The following is a 23,379-nucleotide window of genomic DNA, read 5'->3' as shown; positions in this document are numbered from 1 at the left end:
ATTACTGTGCTTATCTCAAGCTTCAGATAAATATTTGTCTGTAGTTCCACAGTTTCACTAATGGCTTATTTGCTGAAATTCTGATTTGGAACTTCCTTCACCATAACTTTAAAAATTTGAGAGATGGGTTATACAGTGGATTGATTTTAAGAAGAAAAGTTGCGCTTGTTTTGTTTCACAGTTTTAGTGATCAGTAAATAGAATTTAAGATCAGCATCTTTTGACACTTTGGCAATGGTTGCAACTCTTTTAAAATGTACTCTAAAAGCACGTATCAAGTACTTGAGGAGAGACATGTGTGCTGCTTCCTGAAAGTGAAACTCGGACTGATGTTTGTAAGGAAATTCAGTTCTCCTGTGGTTGTGCCAGTCTGATAGGCATGTAATGTTTCTTTCTTCCTGAGGGAAGCAGAGGAAAACAATTGTACAAAGACATGTTTTAACAGTGTCTTGCTCAGCATGCAGTGGTTAGCCATGTTTGGAAGCTTTCTGGGAAGCAAGGGCCTGGGCATTATCCATGAGGCCAAATAATGAGAAATTTTGAGTAAATGGTGTGGGGAAATACATGCTACATACTAAAATTATTATAAAACTTATTACTGCCTGAGGGAACGCTTCACAACAAAAGCATTAATTAAAAGCAGTATTATCCAGGCAAGACGTGGAGAACAAGATCTGTTCTTATAACAGAAGCATAATTGCAGTCTTGTCAAAATATCATTAGACCCTGTGGCGATTGAAAGAGCATCTTTTCAACATGGCTTGGCTTTTCAGAGTCCATTTTTTATGCTTTAAGTAATTTAGCAGTTTTCTATCTACATCTTTTTCTTTCAATTTTTACAGTCAGGTTGAATAATGGTGTTTTTGTGAAGATCAGAAAAAAGTGAAACAAGTGGGACCAAATGCCCTTCAGCCTAAAAACCTCTTCATATTAAAGGGAATCATACACTCTTTTTGCAAAACTGTTTTATCCTCCTACAGTATAAACCTTGTGGCTTCTTGGTGTTGGAAAATTAGGAGATGCATTATAGAGGAAAGCTGTGATGGTTGTTAATTTAACCCTCCAATGTTTTAGAAGGCTGTTTTCAGCTTGAGTCAATGAAACATGAGATATGGGAGACTATCTAAAACAGGTTTTATCAGCAGTGCTCAGCATGTCATTCCTGCTGTCATGTTATTTGAGAAACACTGCATGTATGTAAATATATCCTTTTGGAGGCTGTCTTAAAAGTGAAGCATTGTTGTTTAAAGAGGATGATTGTTTTGGTTGTTGAGTGCTATCCTGTTGAGATACTAGCAACAAAAAGAGGGAGTTCAAATACAAATCTTCATTATATTAACAGTAAAAATTTCAAAGGTAAACTCGTTAAACAGCAAGTCTGTACAGAAGATATAAGTACATCTGTACACTGATGCCTTTTAATGTTTATCTTTACTTTTAGTCTCTGTATTTTGGTAACTGTTAGATGTGTGCAGTTGTGGTTTATAGGCATTTAGAGCAGCCATCACGATTGAATTAAAAAAACTGAAGTGCTCTTGTCAGAGGAGTTTGGCGATGTTTTGAAGATTTCAGCTCTGCTAATCGCTTACATCTGGCAGTAGTTTGAGAAAGCACAGTTTAATTATTTTTTTTATCTTTATTTGTTATTTTTTCCTAAAGCTGCTCAAGAAATTTTGATATTTGTTGTTCTCTGAGTTGTTTCTTTTCATCAATTTCAGGCCGCGGTGGAGTCAGAAGGAATATTTTAAAATCAAAATAGCTTGATGGATCAATCCTAAGATATCAAAATTAAGTTTTCTGAAGCTGATTATAAAAGTGATTGAAGCAATTTGCTGTTTCAAGTAAATAGTAATTGAATCACTTCAATTCCTGAAATTCAGCAGTTGTTTTGATAGTTGGTATGCAAATGTTTAAAAACTTGAGTTCCTTTTCATGGCTGAATTACTTCATGAAACTTGTTTACTAAGCAAAACTAAGGTAGTCTGCAGTCCAGTCTGTCTGCAGCATTCAGGGTAATTTTTGTTTAAATTGTTTTTTAATTGTGAACTTGTTGGACTTTAAACTAATTAAAAGTTCCCGAAACCTTATTCTTGGGAAGTAACTTGAAACAAATACTTTATAAGGTGGCTTAGTCAAAATTTAGTGTGACATAGAGCTGCTGCTCCATGCTGACATGAACATGCTCCCAGGCTACTTCTTCCTTAGTCCCTTCCATCTTGGATGTCTGAAATAGCAACTTTCAGAACCTGCTGGCTCCTATATTCTTTAAAATACTTGGACTTTCTGTTGACTCAGTTTGCGTATGGATATTTGAATTTTAGTGTTAGTCAATATCCTGCTGTGTGTGTCTGTCTGTGCATGTATATTTTGAAGTTTTCTGATTTCAGAACTGCTGAAAAAAATTAAAATGTATAAAAGCTTTCATGGTTTGGAAACTGTAGCCTGTAGGAAGAGATTAGTCTTAACAATGCAGCATTGTCTATTGAGTCAATTAAGCATGTAGGTTTAGCTAGCTTGGGAACAAGTTCCAGCATGTGACATTATAAATAGCGCTCTCTCATAACAAATGTAAGCTTAGTAAGTGGGCCATAATTTCCCCTGCCACTTTACCAGGGTTTTTTAGGCAACTCTATTCACAGAGAATTTCAGTCTTTCTGATGACTGTCTTGGGGTGGTAATACTATGTGCTAGGGAGTGTTGGACCAACATAAAGCTGATTTTCTCAAAGTGCTGTCTGTCTTCCTGACTTTCCTGGGCCCATGATTTTTATTTTTTTTTCTGTTTATCCATATATAGAAATGGAACCTTGTGGCCCGATAGCTCAGAAATCACTGCGAATATTGGTGAACCTGTCCCTCGTCTCAGTTGCTAGAATACACCACCTAATTGTTTGATCTAGCAAAAAGTAATAGCATTTAGAAGAGATAAGTATTTCTGTAAATTATCATAGCTGTTTTCTTAATATAGCATCATCCTTCAAGCTAAAGTCAGCATCCTCTGAAGTAATAGTTTTCAGGAGGTGATCAGTCACTACTAGTCACCTTCTAGATGTGAATTGATGTTAAAATCATGGCAAACTTAAGGGTTTCTTGTCTGCAGCAAGCAGCAAATGGAGGAACCTTGTCTTTGTAGTGGATGGTGCCTTTTACATCGGGCTTGGTTTCATTGCTGTATATGACTTTGTTTTGTCTTCTGGATTTGGACTAGAACAATCTTTTTTCCTTCTTTCACCCCTTCTCCCGATCCTGTTGTATTTGATGGAGAAATAATTCAGACTGAATCTCCTTCATTATGAACCTCAGATCAAATTTCTCTTTGCATTTATGAAAACAGGAAACAGAAATTCCAGTAGCTTTCAGTGTAGATTTCTAATTTCAGGTAATATTTGTAATGTGCCTAAATGGATTCCCCAGTTGGAAAGGTGAGGCTCTGTAACCTTGTACAAAATAGCATTCTGTGCTGCTAAATGCTGCCAGCTTTGCCTTGTCTCCTCCCTACATTTCCAGAAGTCTCAAAAACATTTGGTAGAATGTAAAAAATGTGATCCCTGTTAAAAATAAATCAAAACATGTATGATTTTAGCCTTGATTTAAAGTACAGCTCTCATCAGCCTTTCCAATGGTTGTTCAACTTACATGTAAAAGACCAAGCTCCGAAATTGAGTGCATTTCAGAAGGATGACATTCATCTTTAGGACAGTATAAGTTGGTGGTCTCCAACATGGGATGTGTATAACTCAAGTGTAATGAAAGACAGTCCAGTGGGGTGAGCAAAATGTATTTTGGACCATTAATAAATAAAAATTGAGAGGTAAAATAGTGCTTAGTTCATCTTCAGCACATCCTTTTCTTCTTCCTGTATCTGTATACGTTTGATAATGTACATCATGTATGACATGTATATTATTTATAAATGCACATATATTGTGGGTGCATACTCAAAATTGATTTACTGATAAGGCTTGTGGTAAAGAAGTTTGGAGACCACTGGTCTAGCAAATATTTCAGCCTGTATATTTTTGTTGTGTTCTTTGTCCTGCTTTCCTTTCCTACTGGAAAACCTCTACATTCTCTTATAACTTTGTATTTAAAATATCAGGAACAAAATATTAGTAGTTTCATTGTAGTACCTTGGGTACTCTGTGGGTGTATGTGAGGTTGTCTGGTGCGAACAATTAAATTGTAGTAAAGATTGCTTTAGTTCAGTTGCTCTGGTATCAAAATCTTGGGAGCTGCACTTTTATGTTGTATTATAATTTACATTTCTAAAAATACTGTGCACTTATAACAACATAGTGTTTGGTTTACTGGTGTTTATAGGCTAAATCAAAAAATAAGGTCTGTCACAGTTTTAGCTAAAAACCTAATTTAGGTATCATGTGTCACATTGATGAGTTGAGACATCCATATTACTCAAGTGGAAAATATAAAACTGAATTATATTGATCTTCATCCCCATTTTTGTCTTTTCCTTTTATGTTTTATGTCAATTTATGTTTGGGTTTTTTTTGTTAATTTGGAAATTATAGTCTTCTTGACCTCTTAGTTACATAGTAAGTCACAAAATTAAATGAAACTGGGGTGCAAATGAAACATTTAAGCTTTTTGCCATACATTAAGTTCTTTTCAATTCAAATTTTAAGAAAAATAGGTGTTCAGGCTGGTTTTAGTAACTTTTCTGTAACTTGCTCAAAAAAGGCAATAGGTCTGAACATATTTCTTCTGTATAGTTGCAGGATTGATGTAGGGCACTTGGTCCTACAGCCACTCCAAAGATTCTTATATTGCTTGAGTCTTGTATCAGGGAATTATTCAGCATTTTCATGGAGTATGTTTTTGAAGGGGATTGCTTTCCAAAACAGTCTTGGATGTCCTTCCTGTATTACATACAGCAGAAAGAGGCTGGTTACAGTGCATCTATTCCTTGGCCCAGTTGTGTCATTATTAAAATATTTCTGCAATCTGAACCTTTAACATAAAAACTTACAAAACCATAGTCCTAAACTTTAGCCTTTTCCCATGTTACAGATTTGAGTGGTGTCTTGGTCTTAATGCTGCTTGTGGAGAGAGATTTTTTTAATTTATTAGTGTCTACTGTTGTTTTTTTTTAGCTTCTGCGTATTTTAGATATTTTGGACCAAAGCTTTTTCTTTCCTCTAAACTGTGGGGACTGTAAGAACACAGGACCTGTAGTATGCTGATGTTGCTCCGTGATTTTCAGATAATGTATTTAATTCCTTAGATAGGAATGGAGTAATATAATCGTAAGGTAAATACTTGTCAGAAAATGTGATGACATCAGCAGAGCCCCCCTAGTAGTTTGGGTAGGTTGAGGCATAAGAAAGGTTTTTTGCCTTTTATTGCCTGAGTAACAAAAGCAGGAAAAATGCCTTAATGTTATCACAACATATACCATGGCAGGCTTCTTGTCTGCATAGCAACATCAGCCAGAAGGATAAGAATTCCTGTTCTGTACTGAGGGGGTCAAAGATGTGCCTGGTGGCAAAATAGCATGTGTTACTGACTCTTGACCCAATTCTTTCTCCTTTGGGGTTTTATTGTCATGGCAAGTTTGAAAGTTAAGTGATGTGTTGGTGTTGCAAACATCTCAGGTGATCTGGTGTCTGTGCTTTCTGCTGGCCAGCACATTGTGTACTTTCATTTGTATGAGAGTAGAGGAAGGCTTGGGTTTGGTAGGTGTTTGGTGTGCTGACCTTTGTGGCCCACCCCTAAAGAGGCTTGAGAAGTTTGATAAAGCTTTTTGTCAGAAGCACTATGCCTTATTATATCAGCTAACAGAAAAACAGCAATTGTTGGTGATAAAAGCTCTCCTGCAAGAGGAGAAAAGGAATTTGGTGTTGTGCTTTTGTATCTCTTCAAGAGTTTCTCCAGTAAATATTAACGATGATCAGATGCAGCTCTTGCCTACATATACTTCCTGTTTTTTTATTATACTATGGCTGCTGTCTGGATTTCTCCTTGCAACTACATCTAAACTTGTTGGACTATTTCTGGAGACCCCGTGAGGTGTCTCTTCTTTCGTTACATCTTTTTACAGGTGAACAATCCAAGTAACTGGGTCAAAATCCCATTTACACTTCTGTGCTTTTATATGAACTATAATATTCCTTCTTACATTATTTATTTTTTTGTTTTCAGCTTAGGATTCTGGCATTCTCAGTATTTTGTTGCTGTGTCCCAGTAGAGAGGGTTTGTTTTCCTTAATGTTTTGTGAACAGAGGCAACTGGTTAAAAAGAGGAAGCCTGTTGATTCCACCTAGGAAGTTAAAGGTGTAGTATGAGCCTCTCTCTTACTAGGTATTGTTAAACCTTGAGAATACTTAAACAGCTTGAAATACGTAGTTAGTGGGGCTGTACATCTTGACTGTTCTGGTAACATAGGGAACTCACAACAGCTGCAGAGGTAGGTTCAGCATCAAACACACTGGCTGAATTTTAATTGGCTTCATCTATCCAAACATATGGGTGATGGCACTGGAGACAGAACTTGACACCTAAAGCTATACAGAGAGGAAAGAGCCTGGCTTGACTTAGGTAAGAAACCTTTTTAAGCAATGCTGACAATCAAAGTTTTATTTGTAAACTGGTATGAAATTGTGTTCCCAAAATATCAAGCCTCAGAAAGTTCATTCTTCAGTATACAAAATTTATAATACTTTACTCTCTTTGGACCAATACTCAGTCTGTTTTCTAGGAGTAGATGCTTTGAAGCGATTTAGAGCTTTCAGTATATACACTATGGGTTAATTTTTTTATGTATAAGGAAAACCTGAATACTTGCGGCTCCCTGTGGATTGGTAGGTTTGAATTTATAGAAAATGGGGAGTGTATTTAATCAGCCATCTAAAACACAATGATTGTTTTGCTGGATGTCTTAAGATGTCTTCATTACTTAACTTTAGGACCTAAAAGGAAAAAAAAGTGTTGGGTGTGATACTGCTCTGGAGCTGGAAAGTGCTACAGATCTGAATCCTGATTAGCTGGTTTCATTTTAGTCTTCATTAAGATGGTGTGACATGTAGGTTCCACTTGTTTAGGTCCAGATATGGGGCATGTAAACATCTTGAACTTTTTCTGGATCATTGCGAACTAGTATCTATGTATTTGTATGCAAAAAAAAAACCAAAAAACAAACTTTGTGGGTTTTCCTTTGAAAATAGAGAGGCTTGCAGGCAGAAAATTTTTGAGTTTTCCAGAAAGAAATCAAATGTTTTAGAATGCTAGGTTTCCAGGCTGCTCAAACAAGTAGAACTTGTAAGTGTTTTAGAATGTGTCTCCATAGAAATTCTTTCCTCCCCCACCAAGTTCTTTCATATTTAGTTTCCATAACCAGTGCACTATTGTGAAGGAGGGGAAATGCAGGGTAACTGCAGGGAAGCCAGCCAATCACTCCAGCATCAGAGCAGACTCCAGGGCTTGTGGAGCTAACCTTTGTGACCTTCACAAGGGGCCTCTCCGAGGAGAGCCATTTTTCCTGCCTTGTAATGGTAAAGAAAAAACTTGGCAACTCCTTTGATCAGCAAAGCAAAAACAAGGAGAGCAAGGAGCAAATGGGCAGCTTTGTGCACAAAACTGCTAAGTCAGTACTGGCATTCTCTGTGCTGAGAACAGTGTTACCACCTTATATAGAGTGTGTACACATTTCTATAGGGTACTTGGATATTTGTTGCACATTTAGAAAACCCTTCAGTTCAAAACTAAGGGAAAACCTTGGTTGTTACCAGTTATGGTGAAGTAAAAGCATTTCACGTAATAATACGCAATGTGAGAGTGAGGAAACTTTTTTATTTCTTGGAGGTCAAGATTTTCAAAAGAGAGTTGCACAATGCTAAAAAAATAATTCTAGCATTGGGAACTGATCATTTCTTGTATGCAGCTGGCATATATTTTTTACTGTAAAACTTACTGCTTTGCAGCTTTTGATGATTTGTTTTCTGTTTCTCAATTGATACTTACAGGGAATTTCAGATGTGTGCTTAAAGAAAGAACTTTAAAAACTTTGCTGTGCAAGTATGTAAAGTTTTGTTCTGGCTTATACAGATTGAAAATCAAACCTGTTCTTAACATTGGGAAAATTTTATATCAGCTTTTAGCTTGTCCTCTGCATTATGTTCTTTCGCAGTTCTTCTGCAGCTGACATATAAATGCTTCTGTGTCCTTCTGTTACTGTTGGTATTCTGATAAGTTGTATTGCTCACCTGTGGTAGTTTTCTGCTCAACAAATTGGGTTCGTTTTCCTACCTGAGCTGAAGTGCTCTGTGTTCTTCCTCTGCCTGAGAGTAGGAGAGAGCTCATAATGTTTTTATTCAGTACTTCCTTCTACTCTAGTGAGAGTCTGCCTCCCAGTTTAATCTCCCAGGCCAGTATATTTCTTTCTAGTGGATTCAACAGTTCATTGATTCTTGGCAAGAATTTTTCCTTTGGTTTGTAAATTTGCAGATTTGACCTCCTTCCTTGGCTACTTCAGCATCTCTTCATGCAGCTTGGTTCCTTGGGAGAAGTAGGTATTCCAAGATTGCCAGATCCCTCTGCAAGACGTTTCTTCTTTTACGCTTACAGTATTCACTTTGTTTTGAAGTTTTCTCCTTTCCTCTGCCACTCCCTAATTAATCACCCACAGTACTGTGCTGAAGTGGTTCTCAGTGATCTTCTTTTTTCACATGACTATAAATAAATAAATAGTTATGGAGTCAGGTAAACCATGTTTTAACATCTGGTTTTGAAGTGTAGTGCCCTTCAATTTTATGAAAGTACAGGAATTACTTTAGTGCCATTATCTCACAAAATAGCTACAGGTGTTCAGTAATTAAACAGTTTATTAGATCCTTGCACAGTTCTGGATAGGATGCAAATTAATTTTTAATGGATGTGATTTATTTTAGAGCAAACTGCTCATCAGCAGCTTTCACCTGCAGGACATTTTTACTCTAACACGTTCAGTGATCTCTGATAAGGTACTAGATAACTTAGCATCTGATGAAGATATTCAGGAAAGTGATTTGTTTGAAGTCCCTCATCACAGATGATTTTCTAAGTATATTGTAGCAGCATGAGTCTATCAGCAGATTTAATTTGTCTTGTATGTACTAACACTGATATGGTCTCACTGCAGTTAATCCCCCACTGTTTGCATCGACAGAATCAGCAAGGAGCAGTTTTGGCTGCTCAGTGAGCAGGATGAGGATGCCTCAGGCCCTGCTGCTCCCACATGTGGGAGCAGTGTTGGCAGCAGCAGCTTTCAGCCAGCTCGGTGCATGCTGTAGCACAGAAGGTGGTATTTGGCTGGTTAGGGGATGCTTGCTGTCCAAGCAGCTATTCCCTGTAGCAGAGTAAGAGAGTTAACAGATAGACTGCAAGATTACAGGACTACTGCAAGTTACTTAAGTAAGATTGGAATTCTGACAAGCTCAGCATATATGAGTAGTCAAGTCAGAGGTGAGGAGAAATGTAGCAGGAAGAAATGGGACTCTGAAATACAGCCAGTCAACTCCAGGGCCTGGTTAACTTTCTTTCGTATGTCTTCTGCAGTATATTCTTTGGTATACTCTTAAATTTTGTTGCTCTTGATATACATGAAAATGTAAGTAGATTTCTTGTAAAGAAGCATGTTACATTGCTGAACATGTAACAGTCCTTTTCACTTCTAATTTGGACATAAATATTTTGTAACAATTTTCTGCAAGAATAGATTCCTGAAAATATATTTAAAGGATAGCACGATATCAGAGAAGAGTGACCAGAAGGTTTAATGTCCCAGTTTATACAACTAGAATAACAGTATCTAGGAATAGATTAGTTTCTTTTTAATGTACAGTTTACTTTTAAAAGGTTTAGAGATAAAGTTTAAAATTATGACTTGTGTGATAATAATGAAGGGATTGCAAAATAAATTTTAAGATAACACTAAACAGTGATTGTTTGCTACTGAACTTTGAGTGATAAATTCTGAAAGGAAGTTACTATGTAAGTACCTGGAACTATAAAGTGTTAAACCACAGCTTAGAAAGCATTAGCCAAGTAAATGTTTACTTTTTGGTTTATTCAAGAATCTTTGTTCAAAACTAAGAAAATCTGAGCTGAAGAGCCAAGTGGTTTGTTTTCTTCTTCCATAATTCTGAATGTACCAATATGAGGAAAAAAAAAAAAAGACATCTGTTGCAATAAGCTTTCTTTACATGGTGACTAGTAGCAATCGATTCACACTGGTAAACACAGTTCAGACATTTTATGGGAATATCAAAGATTATTGGAATGGAGCAGACCAAAGAATTATATTAGCTCGGTGTTCAGTTTTAGTAAGCTAAGTGTGGATGACTATGAGGTGTAATGAATTAAAAATATATATTGGGAGTTTCAGTCTTCTCTTGATACAGTCTTCATCTTTTGCCTGCAGATACAGTTTACATCCTCAGATCTGAAGATTAGAATCTAGAGCACTGAGTTTAAAGGGCAAGAGTGGATATGTTCTGAAGTTTGCAGTGACGGTGGGTCACTGAGTGTTGTAACTGATCATGTGCAGTTTAGGCACCTTGCCTTGCCAGCAGGTGTCTATCAGGTAGCCCTTTATACAGGCTTGCTTTCTGAGAGTTTGGCATAGAACTGGGATCAGTATGGTTCCATTAACTGTGTTCTCTAATCTACTGCTTAAATTTCAGAAAAGCTTGTCTTATTACTCGGCTGTTGAAATTACTGATATGTGATAGTGCACATTGGCTCTTCTGACATCAGGAGAACTATATTTTCCAAACATGGGTTATGAAACAAATATGTTTTGTCTTTGGAATTTTGTATGCTAACTACTGAATGAGCTAAACCAAAGCAAATAGACAAAACCTAGACAACCTCTAGAGCTTGCACTTAGAATTTTGTTTGAATTGAAAGTTTCAAAACAATTTTGACTGCCTAGTTGATGGGCAAAAGTGGTCCTGTAGGATGGTGATAAGACTTTTGGCTATAGGAAGTCTATTTTATAGACGAGATTAAAGGACCCCAGTTTGTCCAAGAATTCAAAGTGAAAATACTCATGGAAAAAAGCTGCTTCACCCTCCAGAGGATTTCTAAAATAGTTTGTGGATTTGCAAGCAAAAATCCCAAAAAGCTGGAAACTGATAATGGCAGCTTTTAGAACTGAAAGGGAGTGGAGGAAACGGATGGGTCATAGAGAAGTGCTGACTAATAGGGAGCAAACACTGTGAGGAAGTTCTTGTATTAAGAACTGATCTGACTTCCTAAAGAAAAATAAACTCTATACTATGCAAGTGTAAAATTTGGGCTGGGGAAGTCTCTAAACTGGACTGTTAAAAAGTGGGAAGGGGCAATGCTAGAAAAGAAGGCTTGATTATAATTATGTTAGTCATTAAAAATCCTGGAGAACTGTTTCATGAGACAGAAGTTAGCAGTAATCAGTACTGTGTGACCTGTAGTCTGATCTCCTGTGTGGGTAGGATGTATTCATATCTTTAGAGAGGCCTGTTACTAGTAAGCATCATTTTAAATGCTAGACATATATTTGATGAGTGCATGTTTTTTAAAAATGTATGACAATGTGTAAATAGGGTGTTTTTCCCCCTCTCTCATGGCAGCAGCACAGTCCCTTCACCATCCCTCTCCCCAGTGACAAATGCTTATTTTCATAACTAGTAGATAAAGACCGCAGTGATTATAAATTTGGGATTAATTTATACTAAGTTAAGATGTTAACTTTAAGTTATTTAGGATTTATTTGGAACTTCAAAACTTAAAAGTCTGCTGAAATTTAGTGAAATTAGGAGTTCTGTGATTTTTGCTTTGTGATCTGTTTTGCGTCTAAGGGTATGATTGAACTATTTCTAAATAAGTAATTCAGTATGTTTATTGATAAAGTGTGGTAATTGCTAGTTTTGGCAAAGACTAAACTGTTAGTACTTTAAGAACTGTTAGTAATTTAAGTGATATGCTTTTAAATAAAATCATGTGCTTGGCATATTTTGTCATCCCTATTTGTAATTCCTCTGTACCAAAAGATGCTCAGAAAGCAAATTAAATTACTGCAAATCAAATACATAAATGCTGAGGTATTGGTATTTATTATGATGATTTAATGGAATAAATTAAAACTTTGTTTCTAGAACGCTAGGGTTTATTTTCCTGATGATGATTTTACAGTCAAACTTCTAGTTTCTGTTCAGTCCTGGACTTTGCTATTACTGTTACTTGCTTGAGCAGGGAGGTTGGACTGGATGACCTCCAGTAATCCCTTCAACCTTTCCATTTCTGAGTACCCTAGTTCTTAATAATAAACCATAAAGTAAATTAATATTTCCAGTTGATAACTTCGGAAGCTGAAGTGAAATTTGAGTTCACAATTAGTTTTCATTTCCTTTGCTTATTTTACAATGGGCCTTTGAATACTGTTTAAACTGATGCTTCTTAAACGCTTTGTGAATGGTGAAGAGAAATGTAGAACCTGAAACTTTAAAATCCTCAGGTCGAAAACATTTTTAGGTCTTTTAAAGATAAATATAATAGCTATTTTATTTAAGTGTACTGTAATTTAAATGATAGCTAGAATAATTAAAATTATACACTAAGCAGTTTAGTTTCTCCTCAGGCTTTTGCTCTGTATTTTCTTTTTCGCTCTAGGTTAAATGGGTAAATAAAATAACTTTTCAAAGCATAGCCTTCAGACAGTATTGGTGTATGTGGGGGTCAAAAAATCTGTTGCCTCTGGTGGATTGCAGTTTATGAAATCTGTCTTCAGGGGGTTGAAGGGTGGGCGAGGAAAAAGAATATTCTGCTGGCAGAAGACAGTATACAGGATTGCCTAGGGTTGACTGAGCAGGTATCTTACAAGTACTGACTCAGGCAGCAACTTGCTGTTGGAAGATTCTCTTTGTTTTACTTAGCAATCTGAGTCTTTAGGGACAGGAATAATTGCCTCCTACCTCAGCAGCACATGATGGTTGTCTGAATTGTAAAAATTAAAATCTCTCCCTGAAACAGAGTCATAAGAAGGAAACAGATGACTTGGGTTTTTTAATGAAATAAAGTGCAGCCCTCAAATGAGGGAAAAGATAGTCCATAAGGCTATTTGTATGATTAAAGCCAAGAGCATCTGAACATATGATCAGCTTAAGGTGTGAATTGTGAGCTGTGAAACATAAATTAAAAAGAGATATCAATATTAATGATTTTAATAGTAAGAAAAATAGGTTCACTTTGTAGCAGAAAGCTGTGCCTTCATTTCCAGTAGGTCCTAATGTTTCCAGTAGTACCTAATGGTTTCCTAAGACTCAGCTCACCCTGTCAGGGCCATCTGGGAGTGATCATTGTCTGAATACTCAAGCAACCAGTTTGAGCTGCCCTCTGAGACTTCCTACTTAGAGCAATAAGGAAACAAACTAAAGAATCTTTTTATCTTAATATTTTGTTTTCCTTAGTGGTGGCTAGCCTCAGGGTTAATCGACAGGATTGCTAGGAACAACCCCCTTTAGATACTAAGACAGCTGGCTATAGCAGCTTTTATTGCAGCATGCTTAGGCAAGCCTCTCTGACTTGAAAACCTTCAGGCAACAAAAGTAGGGTGTTTTGAGAGGGGTGTAAAATTGCCTGGCTTCTCTTCATGCAAAGAAGCACTTAATTTCCCTCCTGCTTTCTTTGTCTCCTTATAAGAGTGAGAAATGAGATAGAATCTCAGAGATAAAAGGACACAAAAGTGATAAAGTATTCCATGGCCCATCAGTTTTGAAAATCATCTGCATTCCCTTAATAAATGTGAAAGCTAGTGTTTGTGTAATCTTGTCGTTAGTGTTACAGAAGGCAAAATGGTTACATCTTGAGGAGGTCTTCTGCATTTGCTAAGCAGGAGTGTAGGAGAGTATCTGTAAAGTCAAATATAGTAATTTCACTTGAAATAGCAGCAGAGACTGTTCTTCCTTTAGATTTGCCCTCCTTGGGTGATATATCTTTATCTCATTGAAAATTAAGGAGAGAAAAAAAAGATTAATTCTGCATATGCTAAATGACTTAGCCATGGGCAGCAAACTTCTTAACTTTGGGGGTAGGGTAAAAAGAAAGAGTGGGGTTTTTTTTAAAAACATTTTCTTTTTCTTCTGGGGAACTGAGAGGGGAAGTTTAAATAAATCTGGTGACACAGAATGTGATCACAGCATTTAGTCCTTTATAGACTTTGGAAAATAATTGAACTGGTAAAAAGACTCTAAAACAAGGAGTTTTGTTTTTAGTGACTATAATACTGCTATGTCTTATAGTTTTCAAAGTAATGGAAAAAGCTCTGGAAATGAAAATGTCCTTGTACTCCTTATTTGTTCCTGAAAGAACATTATTCAGAAATATAATATATAACAATATATATATAATATAATATATAATGTAATATATATAATATTATATATATATAGAATATAGAATATAATTCAGAAATTATTTTATTTAGGAAATCCACAGAGTAATCTGAGAATAATACCTTTGGGAATCAATTTAAAAACTTGTAAGCATTGTGATACCAGCCCTACTTTTCTATATGAAGTCCTTAAGTGCAGGGGAGGAAAGGGGGCAGGAGGGAAAACAATAGTAAATGCAAAATGAACATGTTATTGCTTCCATTTTTGCTTTGACAAAAGGTAGTTTTTTCAAGAGTACATTATAATGAAAGTGGTGCTGCCTTGGCAAACCTTTGAACATCATACCATGTGTTCATCTCTTTCTGTTAATCATGCATGTGCAGTCAGACTGCCTACTGCCCACACATCCATTTTGGCATTACATACTCTGAAGTGAGGACCTTTCTGTGAGTGCTTTCCTAAGAAGTGCAGTGCTGTTCTGCAGCTTCAAAACTGCGTGGTGTTTATACTCAGAGGAGGAGTTTTTAAGTCCTTGGTGTATCTGTTGTGCACTGTCTGCAGGCAGGCCAGTGCTAATGAAGGCTACCTTTGAATTCCTTAATACTAAATACTGTGTTTTGTGTATCTGTAAAAGCTCTTTATTTCGTGTATCACTGTTCACAGCATCATGGGCCATGCTTTCTGGAATTTCTGGTACCTCTTCGTATCTTGCAGTATTCAACTACCTTAGGAATAAATTCCAGAGGGATTTGTAGAAGAACTTGTCTGACTAGTAATAACTGGGTGCAAAATCTGTTTCTTGACAAGTTAGACTTTTGTCAGATGCATTTAAGTTTCGCTTACTGCATTGTTCTAGTTCAGATTCAAACCATTAATTTGCTGGAAAAATTTCTGCTGCCTAGGACTATAATTTTGTAGGATAGCATATGTGGTTTTATTTCATACTTAGGTTAAGGAACTTGAGCTCTGACAGGCTCTCTTGCCACCTGGTCAATAGGATGCTTGTGCCTACCATTCTCTTACTTCTTGCTTTTGCTCTGTTTCCAAGTTAATGAAATCCCAGGTGTGGCAGCACAGGATTGCACACTGAACACTTGCATGTCAGTTTTAAGGTATGCTTTTGCAAGCTGAATGAAGGCTAGACTGTCTTGTCATTTCACCAGTGTGCTCTGTGGCATCATATGCCTGTGGTGCAGTTTGGTGAGAACATGATCAGTGGTGTAGATGGGGTGGTCCAACAAAAGCTTTGTTTCGTTAATGCAAAAAGGCTGCCAGGCAGAAGGAAGAGTAAGGAAAACTCAAAAATACAGCCATTTTATGTATTGTAGGAATATTCAGAAAATTGTATCCATGTTTCTATTTCTTTCCGGCAATTAGGCCACGTCTGGAGACATTGCCATCCTTAAGAGATAAACTGTTACAAATTTTAGGGGCTTTTTGTGATGCTTTTGGGAAACAGTGATATAAGGAAGTTCTAAATTTTACTGCCATGTGCTTTTATATAAATTAGACTGTTACCAGTCCTGAAACCTAAGGAAATATTGCAAGTAAATGGACAACACAAGTGGAGAAACAGTGCTTTCTCCAGTGATTGGTGGAATATAATCTCTCAGCAGATGAGATTTTCATTGCTCTGTAACCAGCCTTTTCTTTTGCTGGATCTTGTTGGATTTTTTCTTTACAAAGCCAGTTGGAAAGTCCTTACAGGGTTTAGGGCCACTTTAATGTGTACCTTTGTCTATGAATGGTGCAAACTCAGGCAAATGTTTATGGAGGACTGAACTGAGGGTAGAGGTAATTGCTAACTGAGCTGTCTCGTCTCCCCTTCAGGCTTTTCTCTGTACTGTTACTGCTTGGAATTGAAATAATCTCAAATAATGTATTTAAAGTATAGATCTGTAATTTTGTTACAGCACCTGCGAAGTCAGCTGCGCTAATTAAAAATGGCCCATATATCTGAAGACTTAAATTCATGTTTTAATCCCTTCCAATTCTCAGAACCCCCTGAATAGGATAGAAAAGGGTGCATGCACAAAGAATGTCACGCCTTCTATCCTCAGGCAAAGCTGAATCCACTCCATTGTGTGTAAATATCCTAAGATCATCGGCAGCCATAACCCAGAATTCTCTGTGTGTTACACTCCAGTTTTTGAGAGTGGTAATTAGCCCTGTTCATGTTGAGGCTCCTTATACTCTAAACCTTCTTTTTCATCTTCATTTCTAAATGCAGGTATGGAAAATTTACCTGTGGGAATCTCCCCAGCCCTGTCAAACTGATCTTGGCCTTCTAGCTATTGGCACTTTCTTAGGAATATGCTTCCAGCTCTATTCTTGAATTAGTGGATATTTCCCCTTTCACAACTGCCCTGTGGTTAGACTAGCACATTGGTATTCTGCTGTAGAGCTCAGGTCTCTACAGTAGATATTCTGATTTCTTCTCTGCCTGCTAAAATGAAAGTTAAGTGGGTATCTTAGAGGTACCCTACACTGCCTGTTCACAGGCCAAGTTTGTATAAGATTTAGTAAAGAGGCTAGCTGATTTATTTTTTTTTTTTTGACAATTTATGGCAATTTAAAGAGCAGAAATATACAGTTTCTCCTGGCATCACCAGGAAAGCTAACTTCCAGTATATCCATCAAGACCTGATGTACTGAAATGTACTGGTGAGAGCTCTAAAATAATTCTGGCATTTATGAGGAGTCACTTCCTCTTTACTAGTCCTTAAAGTTATTAGACAAATATAAATAAAGAGAAAAACTTTCTGAAAGTGATGCATTATGTGGATTAAAGAAACTAGCTGGTTAAGAAGACAAAGGAAAAATGAAAGAATCTACATCTCATTCTTTTAACATAAAACAGAATCAAAGGTGTCATGCTTGTCAATGGAACAGCTGACATTTGGGATTTAATGAAAAGTTCAAATTTCACAACAAAAATAGAAAATAATTAGGTGTAGATTCATTTGTGCACTAATGTTACACAAAGACTTTCCTAGCTATCCCCAGAACAGAAAGTACTCAATGCCACATCAACAGCTGTGGGAGGTCTGTTGTGATGTGGTCAGTGGTATGTGTTCATGTTTTGCTTTTCATAAAATGTGATTTCCAATGAATTCTTAATAATCCCAAAAATCTGAAAACCAAAATCTAAAGTGAGTCATCTCAAGTTCACTTGAGACTGAAAATAATTTTCTCACAGACATAAAATAAAAGTCTTGTCTAGATTGTTAAAGCACAGGCATTACATTATGGAGAGAAGCTTGTGTAGTTTTTTAGAGTGATGCTTTTATACTTAGGAACAACTTGTCTATCTGTGTGTTTGAGACTAAATTTTTGAAATGTCCTTTCATGAAGAGTCATGTCCAAATGTACTGAGAAGCAACAGATTATTTATTCTTATCTATTCTTTTATGAGTAGATCAAACCTCTTTTGTTTATTTCCTGTTGCAGAAATTTCATACGGTATGTTCATCTGGTACTGAGAATTAAAATATCTGTTCATTCTCTTTTGCTTTTCTTCCTAACATTACATATCTATTGCATGCTTCAGTGAAATAGCTTTGTAGTTCTGACTTCCTTATGTTAATGCCTGTCCTATGAAGATCTATTTTTGTGGGAGGGAAGTTCTAGAAAATCTTCAACACCTCCCCCCTCAAAGAAAAGCAACCAAAAACCACAAAAAAACCCACAAAACAAACCACCACAACAACAAACCCAAACCTTAAACTCTAAAATTAGGTTAGAATTTGAATCTGACAAATCTTCAGGCATGTGATAGTGTTTAGTGCCAGTAAAGATTTCTTTCAGTTGGAAATTCTGATTCTTAAAAACTGCAGAATTGTTCTTTGTGTACATAAAATGAGAACATTTTTCTTTTCTTTGAAATTGTTCTTGTCAAAATGCAAATAATTAGTATTTGACTGTAGAACTTGAGGATGGGTGGAAGTCCTTTTTGGTGGAGGATGGTGGGTGATGTGTCTTGGAACAGTCACTCTTCTTGATACTAGAATTGACATAAGTTTGCTAACAAATGCTTATCACGTGGTGGGTGTTTTAGCTTTGTTTTTCTAAGGCCTGTTACCACAGACCTACATTTATGGTACAGTCTGAATTGATTTCCTTAGTTTACACTATGTTTGTCCAGTTTAACAAAGTTTTGCTTCTCCGTGACATAAATGAGCAATAATAAATAGTGCCAGATAGATAGATGTTAGATTTGAGAATTTGTTGTGTGAAATAAAAGTCTTACATTGCTTGATTATGCTAGATCTGTTGATTTAATTCCAGGAATGTTTATTCACTTTGTTCTGTTCACACAGTACAGAGCGGTTTCTCCTTCCTGAGTAGGTAGAATTTTAAGTTTTAATTTGATAATACATACTAGATATAGTGGCTAATTTATAGGTTACACTGATTTCATACCATTTGCTAAAGTTTTTTAATTTTTTATTTTGTGTTGACAATAGTTTCTTATTGAGAGATGGTGAAGCTCAAGTAAAATAGAAAATCTTGAATGTAAGGATTGTGCAGTTTTCATGTAATTCAGCTACTATGAGGAAAAAATCTATTTAATGCAGGGAAAGATAATGTAGTGTTGATTGATTTCAGTTCTTGTTATGTCCATTGAGACCTTTTCTTCTCTGCTGTTCAAAACAGAGGGAAAGATCTTTACCTATGGAGAATGTCCTGTTTCAATACTTAACTTGATAATTAAAAATACACGGTGTTTATAGTAAGTTACCCTGGTCCATGTGCTGTGGATAGGAACAAAATGAAGTCCTATATTCCTCCATGTAGTACCAGGATTTATTTTAAAAATTCATCCATATAAGTGCAGGCTTGTCTACTTTTCCATCAGTTGCTGAGCATTATTTGGAATTTGTAGGAAAAAACCTGATCTGTTGTGATGTGTTTTGTGTGGTTTCTTAGTATATAGCATTCAAACAGTCAGGATATGGAGCAGGTAAGATTCATATGAGGACTATGATTTGATGGAAGTTGAAGAGAAAGGTTTTGAGGGAAGGTGTAGAGGAAATGGATATGTAGGTTCTAAAGCACTGAGCTGAATGGGAGGGAAAGTAGTTTGCTTCACTGAACCAGTCATATGGTCAGTATGATATTAATATCATCAGCTTGCTTACTTTGGGGCTTTTCCTCCTTGGATCTAAGACTGCTGATGGTTGTTCAGTTGGTCACATAAGGAACATGCTGACTTTTCTCAAGCGATGCTGAGCTAGAGAAAAGCTGGAAGCTGCTGCTACCTAAAATAGCTATCCTTGTTAACAGCTCCATATGAACATTAACTGTACTTTGTGTGGTATGCTTAAACTGTCTTGAGGAATCGATAATGCTGTCCTTGTGCTCAAAATTGGAGGTACATCTAAAACTGCCTCTTCCATAGTCCATTCATCTGTCCCATGTTCAGATATGTTTTGAAAAATTGATGAATGTTGTTTCAGTGCGTTCCTACAGTTAACTGTAAGAATGGTTCTGTAATGCAGGGAGAAAACATTTTTCCTTCTGTTTCTTACTCTGCATTCAAATAGAATATAAAAACAAAGGCTATAAATTATGTGCCTTGCATTTTATTAGTTGATAGTGTTACATGGAATTTTATAAGAGTTATATGGAAATAGATGAATGTGTTATTATGGGTACAGTGGTGTTTTCCCAGTTTCCTCTATTGCACGTCACTGAATTGAGCAAATATAACAAATCAGAAATGTAGGGGAGGAGTAGCACATGCTGGTACAGTAATTTAAACACATGGTCTGTGAAGCATTACAGTGCAGTGTTTTTACATCTGTATTATCTTTACCTGTTTTCACTGCTTTGAAAAACTGACCAGCAGAAAAGTGAAAAATTGTTCTCCAGTATGAAGGTTTATGTATAGCCCAGTATATATGACAGTCTTTACTGTGTTGCACCATGTTTTATAAATAAATAGGCTTAAAAAAGAAATAAAGAAGTCTTGCTGTATGTGACAGGTTTCTCAGTGAAGCTGAATATTTGAAAACCCATGCAGCCAAAGATGCAGTGTGTTTAATAGTACCTTGTTGAGGTTTAATCCCAGCCATCAAACAGTTTAATTTATTAGTGTGATGATCAGAGGGAGGCCAGGTTCATCCAAAACAGAGCCATGGTACTAGCCATAGTGAAGAAAATAACCTCTACCCAAGACAAAACCAGCACATACTGTATTAAATGAGCTGCTTTGTGACCCTACTACAGTGTGTCTGTAATTCTTTGATCTAGAATTGCTTGTGTGCATGTTTAGAGAAGGTAAATATACATATCTTAAAAATTTTTTAAAAGCCAGTTCATGGTATGTCTACCTTGTTACAAAAGGTTAGATTAGAATGTGGTAATTAGTTTGACATAAGTAATTATTTTGGTGACTACTGTCTCATTTTATGTTCTTCTGAATTTATTACTTGTGGTTTTGCTGCAGTATATGAAAGTGAGCATTCCATGTAATTTAGAAAAGATTAATTTTAAGGATAATTTATTTAAGGAAAGAATGGTACCAAGTTAATAATGCATTGGTGATTTATACCAGTTTTAAATTGTTGGATAGCAGATTTTGTTGTCACTGTTTATGTGTATTTGAAGTTGTATCTTTGTCCCCATGTACTTCTCAGAGTAGTGTTGCTTAATGGCATCAAGATAGTGTTGATGCTTATTTTGAATAGACTGCATTTGTTGCTCGTTAGCAAAACATGCTAATCACATACTACAAAAGTAAAATAATGATTCATTTCACTTTTGTATTTTCATTGACTTGAATACTTCTGTGAAAGTATTCAACAGTCGTGAATTTACTTGCCATTTTTTTCGAAACAGAGAAATCTAAGCTTCCAAAGTTTTGCAGAGGGCTGGGTGGGTTACTTGACAGTCCCACTGTCCTCATCTTTGTGCGTGAAGTTGAAAGGCAGATGCACATCCCTTTCATGTTACTGCTTTAGTGTGACTGGTTGCTTCAGCTGCCCTGGAGAGCTTGTTCAGGTGTCAGTGGTGAGGGGACTAGTCTGTCTGATAATCTGAGGATGTGGTCTATGCACAGAAAGTTTGGGGAGACTAATGATTGTATACTAGCCAGTTCATTACCACTCCCTAGGCCCTGGATATGAACTCATCATGTTGAGCTACTGGACTATGTGCTTTTGAGATTCCAGATAATTGGCTTGGTTTGAAAATCTATGAAGTCACATTTAAAAATGGCAAATAACTGATCAAAGAGAGAAGGAAGCAAATGTTTAGTTTAATGGTGCAACATCTAGCTATGGTACAACAGTTTAGATTATGGTATTCAAGATTAACCTTATCACACCATTGCTCTAGCTCTGATTGCTGCAGCTGTTGGTTGGGAAAGTGGTGGTAGCCAGGGCAAGGGTTTGAGAATCTGATGTACAGTGATGATTGGAGAGAATCCAAACAGTTCTTGTTTGGTTTTGAATGTGGCTGTTGTTGGCAGGCTTAACCTTTTGTTGTTAAACTTTCTGTGCTAACAGGTCGTTGTTGTGAATGCATGACTGTCCTAACTCTTGCTTTGTTTTGTCTTAGTCACATTGATCAAACAACAACATGGCAAGATCCTAGGAAGGCCATACTTTCCCAGATGAATGTTACAGCTCCCACCAGTCCTTCTGTGCAGCAGAACATCATGAACTCGGCATCGGGTAAGCCAAATTTGTTTTTATGAAAAAGATCATATAAGTAAATCACAAGTTGTTGTAATCGGTGAGGAGGGAGTCCAGGTTTAATAAATGGTTAATCTGGTTATCCTGGATCCTGGTTTGAAACTTTAAATTTGTTGATGCCTGATTCATCAAGCAAGAGGCTGATAGTTGAAGTAAGAGAATTTGTATAATATTTATAATAGAAAGTACACTGTAGTTCTTTGATTTGTGTTTTTGTTTTTTACAAATGAATGATTGAAACTTTAAAGTTTCAATCATTGATTTGTAAAATGTCTATTTTCTTCTGACTAAAAAATGCTGTTAAATTGATGAAGACCAGGATTTTCATTAAATTAATATCAATTTGCATTAAAGCTTTTGTGCTTCATAGTGTTCTTCTGCCTCCATTTGCTCACTGACTAGACATGGTATACTGCCATTTGTTTACATTTTCTATATTTAATATGAACATAATATTTCTTCCTGTCCTTCCAAAATGGGTCAACAAATACCTTAAAAATATTTTTTAGAAACAGAGATGTTTTGGTTTTTCTCTTTTTTCTATTACTTCCAAAATCTCGTATCATCGTCATTATTTGCTCTAGCTGAGGAAGTCTGATATCTTTTCCTGGATTACAGAATTGTTTTTCAGCTGGCCTGGGGGGGTGTCACTAGACAGCAGTGAAATGTTCTTGGTCTTGCTATAGAATCTACTGTATGTTTTCAGAGCCCTCTCATCTGATTATGCAGAGAGCAATCAGATAAATTTGGTGCCATGCTAGTTTGAGTGCTTGGTCTTCCCCTTGCTTTGTCACCTCCTGTCTGTCACTGAGGTTCATATTATATTTATTTTCTCACAGTCTGGCTGTATTTTGTGTGTGTCTGCTGTTCCTGTACTTCCCAAGGGTTATTCTCTGGTGCTGCTTTTTGTGGTCTATTTAGACAGCTTTGTTTCATGCTGCAATTCATGTGCTGCAGACAATACCAAAAGATTAACAGGCGTGACCAAACTGTGCTGTTCATGACTGAGTATTAGAGGGGAAGTTAATGAAACTTTTTGCTGGCTAGGCCAGGAGGCTGGATTATCCTGGAACAAATGAGTCCTGTTCGAGTTCAGGAAGTCGTGATTCACAGCAATTAAGGTCTCAGGCTCTGATGTGAAAATAAAATAGTGTGATTATTTTTTCTGTAAATTTATCCCAGGAAACCTGCAGCAATAGAGGTGGCATGTTTTTGCAGGGACACTTCTAAATGAGGGAGAATAGGAGGAAGGAAGCAATTCCCTTGCTCTGTCCTGCCTTTTAGCATATTTGTGCTAGAACTTGCTAGATGCTTGCT

General features: G+C 36.5%; 1 protein-coding gene across 9 annotated transcripts in view; it reads left to right on the top strand.

Annotated features, from left to right (window-relative positions):
* The window catches only part of YAP1 (Yes1 associated transcriptional regulator), an 86,888-nt gene that overhangs the window by 26,540 nt on the left and 36,969 nt on the right, over nucleotides 1-23,379 (top strand). For all 9 annotated transcript variants that reach the window (XM_086882014.1, XM_086882012.1, XM_086882016.1 and 6 more), the window contains exon 3: nucleotides 21,926-22,041. In XM_086882014.1, coding sequence (XP_086738140.1) covers nucleotides 21,926-22,041 — 116 coding nt within the window. The remainder of the gene's footprint in view (nucleotides 1-21,925; nucleotides 22,042-23,379) is intronic.

This window comes from Cyanistes caeruleus, chromosome 3 (genome assembly GCF_971803275.1).
Source record: "Cyanistes caeruleus chromosome 3, bCyaCae1.hap1.1, whole genome shotgun sequence".
Lineage (NCBI taxonomy): Eukaryota > Metazoa > Chordata > Aves > Passeriformes > Paridae > Cyanistes > Cyanistes caeruleus.
Note: the sequence above shows the minus strand (reverse complement) of the source record. Positions and strands in the feature narration are given on the sequence as shown.